This window comes from Chiloscyllium plagiosum, chromosome 26, assembly GCF_004010195.1.
Source record: "Chiloscyllium plagiosum isolate BGI_BamShark_2017 chromosome 26, ASM401019v2, whole genome shotgun sequence".
Classification (NCBI taxonomy): Eukaryota; Metazoa; Chordata; class Chondrichthyes; order Orectolobiformes; family Hemiscylliidae; genus Chiloscyllium; species Chiloscyllium plagiosum.
In genome coordinates, this window is record NC_057735.1 from 12936907 (window position 1) to 12947454 (window position 10548).

The window sequence follows — 10548 nt, forward strand, 5'->3', positions numbered from 1 at the left end:
GTTTTGCAATTCTTGTGGTGGCAGGGGAAGGTGCTGGGAGGGGTGGGTGGGTTGTCAGGGGGTGTGGACCTCACCAAGCAGTCAGAGAGGGAACAGTCTTTACGGAAAGGCAGAGTGGGAGGAGGAGTTGAAATGTTGGGCCACGGGGCGATGGGGTTGATTGGTGCAGGTGTCCCAGAGATGTTCCCTAAAGTGCGAGAAGGCATCCAGTCTCCTCAATGTAGAGACCACCATATTGAGAGCAACGGATACAATAAATGATATTGGTGGATGTGCAGGTGAAACTTTGATGGATGTGGAAGTGGATTGGGGCCTTGGATGGTGGTGAAGGAGGTGGTGTGGGCACAGGTTTTGCAATTCCAGCGGTGGCAGGGGAAAGTGCCAGGATGGGAGGGTGGGTTGTTGGGGTCATGGACCTCACTAGGTAGTCACGGAGGGAAAGGGGTGGGAAGGGAAATATATCCCGAGTGGTGGGGTCCGTTTGGAGGTGGTGGAAAAGTCGGCGGATGAAGCGGTTTATGTGAAGGTTGGTAGGGTGGAAGGTGAGGACAAGGGGGGGTCTGTCCTTTTTGTGGTTGTGGGGTGGAGTTCAAGGATGGAGGTGCGGGATGTGGATGAGGCATTGAAGGGCATCTTTAACCATGTGGGAAGGGAAGTCGCGGGATGTGGATGAGATACGTTGGAGGGCATCATCAACCGTGTGGGAGGGGAAATTGCTGTCTTTAAAGAAAGGGGCCATCTGGTGTGTTCTGTGGTGGAACTAGCCCTCCTGAGAATGAATGCGGCAGAGGCGGAGGAATTGGGAATAAGGGATAATATTTTTACAGGAGGTAGGGTGGGAGGAGGTGTAATCCAGGTAGCTGTGAGAGTCGGTGGGTTTGTAGAAAATGTCAGTGTTGAGTTGGTCATTGTTGACGGAAATGGAGAGGTCCATATAGGGTAGAGAGGTGTCAGAGGTGGCCCAGGTGAATCTAAGGTCAGGGTGGAATGTGTTGGTGAAGTTGATGAAGTGCTCAACCTCCTTGTCGGAGCACGCAGGGGTGCCGATGCAGTCATCGATGTAGCGGAGGAAAAGGTGGGGAGTGGTGCCACGTAGCCAACAAAGAGACAGACATAACTGAGGCCCATGCAGGTGCCCATGGCTACCCCTCTCGTCTGGAGGAAGTGCTAACCACTAAGCTAACGTGCCTTAGAGTCATAGAGATGTACAGCACAGAAACAGACCCTTCAATCCAACTCGTCCATGCCAATCAGATATCCTAAACCTAATCTAGCCCCATTTGCCATACTTGGCCCATATCCCTCTAAACCCTTCTTATTCATATACCCAGCCAGATGCCTTTTAAATGCTGTAACTGTACCAGCCTCCACCACTTCTTCTGGCAGCTCATTCGACACATATACCACCCTCTGCGCGTAAAAGTTGCCCCTTAGGTCCCTTTTATATCTTTCTCCTCTCAACCTAAACCTGTGTCCTCTAGTTCTGGACACCCCATCCCAGGAAAAAGACCCTGTCTATTTATCTTATCCATGCCCCTCATGATTTTGTAAACCTCTATAAGATCACTCCTTAGCCTCTGATGCTCCAGGCAAAACAGCCCCAGCCTACTCCAACAATTATTCAAACTTTCATTTATAAATTTCATTTACATTTTCTCCTGGATCTGCTGGTAACTTTTATCTTCGATCAGTGACTATGCTACATTTATAGTGCTGTATTAAATAATAATTTCATGTTGTCCTGTTAGCTGTTTAGAGCTATGTGGATTGAAGGAGGGAGACACATCATCTACTTACCTCCCTATTGGGAAATTGAGAAGATTGGATCTGATGGTTGCTTGACACACTACTTGAATTTACTTTCCAATGACTTCAATCCTTTTGAAATTTGATTATATTTCTGGTAAAATTTAAATAAATTTAATTTGTTCACTTAAAATTGAGTTTATGCAGTTCAGTAATACCACATTTGCATCAGATGCTGGTAGTGCAAATATTTTCTTGAGTCATGGAATAGTTATTTATTACAGCTAAATGCATGAATGAACACATTGCACTTAAACATTTTTCATCTCATTGAGTTATATTGAAAACGAATTCAAAATGAATTGATCCGTATTTGTAAATGTATGCAGCCAAACACATACCTTTAACTCCTTTATTTGTCCCAGTACTGGCAGCATCCATTAACGTAGTGCAGGTAACTGCAATGGACAGTGTTGTATCAGCCTTTGTGCATTTCTTGTAAGGCTTTTAAATTGAAGACAAACTGAGACTGTAGTTCCCTTCACCAACAATCTTTTAAAATGCAAAAAAATTCTACAAGCCAAACTCCAGCCATGATTATTAGATTAGATTTCCAATAGCATGGAAACAGGCCCTTCGGCCAAACAAGTCCACACCAACCCTCCAAAGAGCAACCCACCCAGACCTATTCCCCCACATTTACCCCTGACTAACGTACCTAATACTACGGCAATTTAGCATGGCCAATTCATCTAACCTGCACATTTTTGGATTGTGGGAGGAAACCGGAGCACCTGGAGGAAACCCACGCAGACACGGGGAGAATGTGCAAACTCCATATAGACAGTCATCCGAGATGTGAATTGAACCCGGGTCCCTGGTGCTGTGAGGCAACAGTGCTAACTACTGTGCCACCATGTTCTTCAGAATCAATGTTTTAATTGTGTTTTGACTTCTGAATGGCATCCATAAATCCTAAAATTAGTGCATGTTTGAGTGCCATTATTTATTGTGCTTTTTCATAGTTGGCAATTGTGATTTATGGATAAAAGCGTAACTAAAGTTGTTCTTCTGGAATTCAAAGCAGCTGTTGTACAAACAGGGCAGAAATTCTGTGGTATAGCTGTGAGATTACTTTTGAGATATAAAGTCTGGTTCCTTAATGCAGGCTCTGTTGTGAAGATTCCAAATACTAACAACCCATATCTTTATTAAAAAGTTATATATGCATATTTAACTTTCACTTATGGCAACTCCTTTTCTCTGCAATCTGTGTTCCCTCAATAATAACCTATTCACCTATGATAGCACAGTGCGAAGTAGCGTAAAGTTCAGAAAACTGCATTACCAAGAACCTGAAAGGGATTTTACACTCCTGTTGTCCAGACAGGAAGATCTCGCGTTGGCACCATTTCAATTACAAGTTCCTGTCAATGGCCTGAGTGAGTTGAGAATTAAGTGTTGTCCAGCTTAAATGTACCCTGGCATGGGTCCAGTTTTAAGAGCTTGAACCTCAAGGTGCTGAATGGCTTCTGTATCTGCCAAGTTATCTCATGTGCTGTAAGGAAATGAATGCAAATCCACTGCAACTTCTGAATTATGGAAAAGCCATTGAGCTATTATACTAGTTACGAAATTGAGTTGCAGACTTCACAGACTCTTAGAAAAATAAATCTTTGTGTGAAGCCACAGTTGAAGGCATAACCAACACAACAGGACATTACAAAAAATATAGTCCCCACACAAGGAATTTCCACTTTGATCCAGTCCCAGTGCTCAGCAGCACTTTTTGTTCGTCGATGTTCTGTTGCCTCCTAAGGAGATGGAGTTCGTCAAATAACAATCTTTCCATTCAGAATCCTTAGGAGGAGAAAAGGGAAAACAAGAAGGCATGATTTATAGATTCAATTGTAAAAGGCTTGCCAAAAAGCTCCATGTTAGTGGATCATGAAGGGTTACCACCAGCTGAATATATTACAACAAAAGGGGAAAAAAGAAATCAGATGAATTAATAAGAAAAGACTCCCTCAGCCAATCAAACCCAACTCTATTTCTTTTTCTCTCTAGACTAAGGGGATTCCAAATCTCCTGGTAATTCTTTTTTTCCTCTTTACCTCCACACTACCACCTAACTGCAGAAGTGCTTATATTTTCCCTAGCACCCATGTTGTGTGTGTGCAGGACACAGTGAAGAACAAGAGGTGTTTAAGTCTTTATTCATTTTCCACCACCAGGAAGAAAGGAAGCACCCGAGGGACCAGTGACAAGTAATGCCCTTTACATCAAAGGGCAATGCTGTGTGATCAAAAAAGTGAAGGGGAGGGAAGGGATTAAATCAAAATAGAGTTGGAGGGGAAAATAAAGCAGTCCACTCCATGCTGTGCCCACCTCTCCCTGAACAGCTCAAGTGAGTTGGTAAACATCGCATGCTTTTTCTCCAGGGACACCCGGGCTCAGATGTAGCTGTGGAAGAGGGGCAGACATTCGGATCGAACCCAGTTCTATCCCAAAGGTTTAGGAATAACCTGCTGAATCACTGATTGCACTTAATAATGCTAACCTCTAGTCTTTTAAAGCGTGTCAGTTTAATAGGTTTGTTACAACATGTAGGAAGACATAGCTTTTCTGAGAAGTCTCAGGAAATTGGGAGAACAGCTGAAACCATGGGCTAGTTACAATATGTGCTATTATCTTGTGGTGGGAGGTTTGAATGGGAGTGTCTTTTCATGGACTCGCACTTTCCCTTTACGGGGAATTTCTGAAATTGTGTAATGATGGAACACTTTTGAATGAAAATATCACAATCCAGGAAAAGAAGGTTAAGTTAATAAATCTGCTATAGTTACAGTTTCTAAACATAAGTACTCCCACATTGTGCATCACTCCCTAACCGCTGATTAATTCTGTAGCTCAGAAAACATTTCAGTCAAATGCTCTGTCTCACTGATAATCACTGTTAACTTAATAGCTAATGGGCTGAGACCATTCCAAAGAGTGCAAGGAATTTTGCTTCCTCTTGGTGCTACATCGTTTGCTTCCCTTTCTAAAGGTTCTTGGTGCTCCCTGCCCTGCTCCAAATAGATAACTTGTTTGCTTCAGCAGCAGCTTACGGCTTGGTATTCCAGAGGCTCGGTGCGGCCATCTCACAGCAGTACTGCCTTTCCCAAACCCAGGAGCCATGAATTTAATGAAGATGGGCTTTGTCGTGATTTTTAAAATCTATGCCTTTTGTTATTAAAATAGGTGCTAAGGTATGGTGACTTAACCGCTTTTCACTGCATTGTCTCTGTAAAAAATAAAAGTGATGATAAATTACTACGTGAAAGTGAGGACTACAGATGCTGGAGATCAGAGACGAGAGTGTGGTGCTGGAAAAGCACAGCAGGTCAGGCAGCTTCCAAGGAGCAGGGGAATCGGTGTTTCAGGCATAAGCCCTTCATCAGGAATATGAAATCCTTCTCAGCCTCTCATCTCTGATGAACGGCTTATGTCCAAAGCATCGATTCTCCTGCTCCTTGGATGCTGCCTGACCTGCTGTGCTTTTCCAGCACCACACTCTCAACAATAAATGACTACTCTATTCTAAAGACAACAAAGCTGTTTTACCAAGTGGTGTATGTTCTGTATCCAGCATGGTATTTGTATCTGACATAGCAATGCTTCCGTTATCTCCTACAAATGAAAATCTAGACACAGACAACATGGCATTGAAGAATCCAACAGAATATGGAACTCAAAAATTAATATGGAAATTTAAAGCACGAAAACAGACCCTTCGGGTCAACCCGTCCATGCCGACCAGATAGCCTAATCTAATCTAGTCCCATTTTCCAGCACTTGGCCCATATCCCTCTAAACCTTTCCTCCTCATATATCCATTGAGTTGCTTTTTAAATTTTGTTATTGTACCAGCCTCCACCACTTCCCCTGGCAGTTTATCCCATACATACACCACCCTCTGCATGAAAAGGATGTCCCTTAGATCCCTTTTGAATCCCTTTCACCTGTCAGCTTAAACCGATGCCCTCTAGTTTTGGACTCCACCATCCTGGGGAGAAGCTACTCAACCTATCCATGCCCCTCATGATTGTATAAACTTCTATAAGGTCAACCCTAAGCCTCCAGGACTCCAAAGAAAATAGCCCCAGCCTATTCAGCCTCTCCATATAATTCAAATCCTCCAACACTGGCAACATATTTGTACATCTTCTCTACCCTCTTTCAGGTTTCACAACATCCTTCCTAATTTCACTCCTGAATGGAGTGCTCTAGCTTTCAGATCATGGCCTTGGCCCTAGACTCACACAGAAATATGAATTAGCACCAGGAGTAGGCTATTCATTGCTTTGAGCCAGCTCTACCACTAAAAAGACCATGGCTGATCTGGTTTTGGCCTCAATGCAACATGTTGCTGTCTGTCTACTCCTCCACTTCCAAACCCCCCCTTCCCCCACCCCACCCCCCACCATCCCCCAAGAACCTTTGATCCTCTTGTTCATCAAGAAACTAACTACCTAAATAACTTCCTAAATATTTCCTAGATTAGGGAATAAATTGAACAAATTGTTGTTCCTTCAGCTGCCTTCAGAGGCAAGCAGATGTAAACTGTAACTGCTTTCTTCCAAGCAGCAAGATGGCAAGTTTGATCCATAGTTTACGTTGAGTTTGTGTTCAATGGATGCTACAGTTGTTCTCAACAGCTTTGGCTCAAGGGAGTGAAAACATTTGGATTCCGGTTTCACCTGATGATTTCATTACATGCAATTGCATCCTACTCCCACCCCCCCCCCAACATATATATATATATATATATATAATATATACACACACACACACAAATGTGCATTAACCTCTCAATTCTGAGACCTTTGACAGGTTTAATTGTTAAGAAACTGATGTAATTTTTACCTGCAACAGAGCTTTTCTGGCAATGTTCTCAAAGGCATGGACCACATTAATATCCTCTTTTGCACTCACTTCAAAGTAAGGAATGTTGTGAGATGCACACCAAGTTTCTGCCTCATCACTTGTAACCTGCAAAAGTGAAAGGAGAGGATGACCATAATGCGAACACAACTGGAGAATCATAGTCGGTAAGGTTAGTCATTAGTCTGCTCAAAAGAATCTTTCACTTGGAAACTCAGAAGCTGGATTTAGTGCTTTACCTCGCCTGATTCTGAGTTGTTCTTACACGTCCCAATCTGCCAATCGTGAGTGAACATTAGATTTCTATGTCATGTCACTAAAATCAAACTTCCATGAATTTTTGAGCTGCAGATCCACAGTCTCACAAAATTGGCCAGGCAATATATTGCATTCATGTTGCTCTTGTTCAGGATATGTAAGGGGGCACAAATGTCTCTGACAGCTGTTCCATAAAATGTTCCATCAACCTATCATTGTGTTTATGTGTCAGAAATTGTGTGATTGTGACAAGGGTGCCACATTATTCATCTAACTGGTTAGTTTACCAACAAAGAAGGAATTTAAAATATGAATTTCTGAACAGCCTTTCTCAAATTCGGCCCATGTTAGTGTTTTCATTACTTCTGAAGTGTAGGCACAAGTGGCGAGATTATAACAACCGGTTTGTTAATAGTTTGATAATTATATTAAGAAACACCAGTGAAGAGTATCATTTAATTAAGTATTTGGAGTACTTCCTATCAAGCTGTTGTGGTGCAGTAGTAGCGTCCCTACCTCTAAGCCAGGAGGCTGGAGTTCAAGTTCCACCTGCTCCAGAGGTGTGTCATAACACATCAAAGAACGGGTGGATTAGAAAATATATTTTGAAGCCTTTCTATAAAGAGAATGCTGGGTGGTCATATATGATGTTGCATTCTGTAGGTAAACCATCTACAGTAAAACTGAGGTATGCCAATATTGCAAGTGATCTGCCCACAAATTTGAGTTAATTAGAGCTGTGAAATAGCCAAAGAAAAAGCCAATTGTAACTACATAACTCAATTGCCTCCAAATATAATCTATATCATAAAAAAATCTAAATAGAGTAAAGTGGGAAATAAATACTTTCAAATTTTCACACCTTACAATAGCCTGACCTTATCAAGTAAAAAGCATTGAAAAATGTTGGGAATTAGCTTTGAGAAAAGGCAGGAATCATAGCATGCTGTTCGTAGCTGAGTGTGATAGTATCCGCCAAATCTTCAAAGCAATCAAAAGTGGTCTCAATGACGTTGCGCCACAGTGTGAAATCCCAAAGCCTCTCTATGGTCTTCGTGGCTTCAGATAGGAATGTAGGCAGACAGCAGCTGAGGATTCATCAATTCAACCTCCTCAGATGAAGATTGGACCATATCTGTGATTGCCTCATCTGTCTGTTCTATTGTAGGGTGGGTGGTGGCAGCCACCTTGGAGTTTCTCAGGTCCATGCTAGCCTCCTGCAGGGAAGCGAAAATAGCTTTGATCTCATCCAAAACCTCCTCATTCTTGACATCCTCGTTGTTTGTACATTCTTTCACAGGCAGATTTTATAAATTATGCTTACGTTCTAAAGGCTGCCAAGGTACAACAGGGAGAAGCCACAATGGATTGAGCAAGGTCATGAGTTTTCCATGGCTGCCTATTGTGAGCTGAAGTCCAACAGAAGCTTTTCTCAATTACTTGGGTCATTTAATCAGTGACTAACTGAGTCATGAAGAGCCTAACATTGCAGGTTCCATCTGTGATATATGCTGAATTAGCTGACCTCTCAGAACACTGTAACTGGCCTCCACAGAAAATCAACAAGGACAGCCATTCCTGACTCTATCCTGCGCTCGTGGGTAGTGGGAATGTATTAGGCTAATTGATCTTGGATTACAACCAAAGAAACTGACAAAACGCAATGCCAAGCTCATACATCACTAACGGTCACAGGGCTGAGATATTAGAGTCCACAGAATGCAAGTAATATAATCGCTACAGTGAGGAAAAAGGTCATTCAGCCCATTGAGTCTGCATGACCATCCGAAGAGCAGCCTGCTCAGATGCAGCCCCCACACTACCCTAAAACCCCGTATTTACTACAGCTAACCCACCTAGGCTGCACATCCCTGGACACTATGGATCAAATTGCCATGGCCAATCTACTTAACCTGCACATCTGTGAACAGAGGGAGGAAACCAAAGCAGCCGGTAAAATTCAAGCCAACACGAGGATAACGAGGCAAAGTCCACACAGTCATCCAAGTCTAGAGTCAAACCCAAGTCCTTGACACTGGTAGGACTTGAATCCGGGCCTCCAAACCTAATTTTTGTTTCAGTTAACCTATTTTTCTAATCAACCTATTCAGAGAAATTGTTACATACTGCTAGGACACAGGGTTAACCCTCCTGCTTAATTTAAACCAGCAACACAGAAAAAAATTATCCCGTGTAGTAATCTGTGAAAAGCCGAAAGGCCAAGAACTATTTAAAGCAAAAATTAACAACTTTATTTCTTGAAGTATAACAGAGAATAATGAACTAATAACAATTTACAAGTCCTTCCTCTAACCTACCTTTTACTTTCCCTTCTATAATAGAGTTATAGAGTCATAGATATGTACAGCAAGGAAACAGACCCTTCGGTCCAACCCGTTCATGCCGACCAGATATCCCAACCCAATCCAGTCCCACCTGCCAACACCCAGCCCATATCCCTCCAAACGCTTCCTATTCATATACCCATCCAAATGCCTCTTAAATGTTGCAATTGTACCAGCCTCCACCACTTCCTCTGGCAGCTCATTCCATACACGTACCACCCTCTGTGTGAAAAAGCTTGATATTCCAGGTACACCATTTAATCAAATCATTAGCCATAATCTTCTGCAATTACATTTAAATTCCAGAGAGGAGGAACCCGAACCACAAATTGCTGAGCCTTAGTGTCGCATGGTCCACCAAATATAAAAACTACACAAAATAAAACCACTACATTTAACAAACATACAAAATTAAAAATAAAAAACAATAAAAACCAGAAAACAAACCAACATATCAAGCACCAATAGCGCTGAGTAGGGGAACTCACCCTCTGCCCGGAGGGGGCAACTACCCGTCCCGAACTGCCCATAAATAGGCATCTAACCATCTCAACCACTTCACCTATTGATGTATATTTTGTTCCACAAATCTAGACGACACAATTTTCTGCACAATGATAGATGCTTTATTATTGGACAGCTGACGAGAGATTCAAAATGTCCCCAGAGTAGCCGTGTGTCTACTTGTGGTGACATTTCTCCATGAATCTCTGCCCTACATATACAGAGACAGTATATTTTAGAGGAATTAAACAAAAGGTTGATCAGTCACATGGGTGATTGTCATAACATAATTTAAAATCGGCAATTATGAATTTACAAACCCCAATGAATGTCAATGTCCTATGATAACGTGTGAATGGATTATAGGAACTGATTATCGTATTGTCCATGATGATGTGTTGATGGGAAGAGATTAAGGCAGAAGGGTTTTGCCTGTTCTCAATGGGGGATTCACACACCTATGCTACTATGGAAGGGAAGTAAGACAAATGGGAGTGGGAGGCAGTATAACAGGGTTGTGGACAAAGCTATCAGTCTTGCCTGGAAGGGGCAAATAACCTCTGACTGGGGCTACAGGTGTGGCTCCATTAGGGTCCATTTCTGAGATACAGTCAGCTTCGCCCCTACTGAGATGTAAGAGTATAGGCTTTCAGTTGATACTGCAGCAAGTCCTTCGGTAGTGCAATGTTTAATCCTTGAGTCCCCAGTGTGTCCTGAAAGAGAAGCAAAGCATGGAACTGACCCCTCTATGGCATTTTAACTTCTTCAA

At 42.5% G+C, this 10548-nt stretch overlaps 1 protein-coding gene across 2 annotated transcripts in view; it reads right to left on the bottom strand.

Moving 5' to 3' along the window:
• Window positions 1-3401: 3401 nt before the first annotated feature.
• Window positions 3402-10548, bottom strand: part of LOC122562967 (ras-related protein Rab-7b-like) — a 29236-nt gene continuing 22089 nt past the window's right edge. For both annotated transcript variants that reach the window (XM_043716272.1, XM_043716271.1), the window contains exons 5-6: window positions 6655-6780; window positions 3402-3606 (exon numbers count right to left, since the gene is read on the bottom strand). In XM_043716272.1, coding sequence (XP_043572207.1) covers window positions 3523-3606; window positions 6655-6780 — 210 coding nt within the window. In that variant the 3' untranslated portion in view covers window positions 3402-3522. The remainder of the gene's footprint in view (window positions 3607-6654; window positions 6781-10548) is intronic.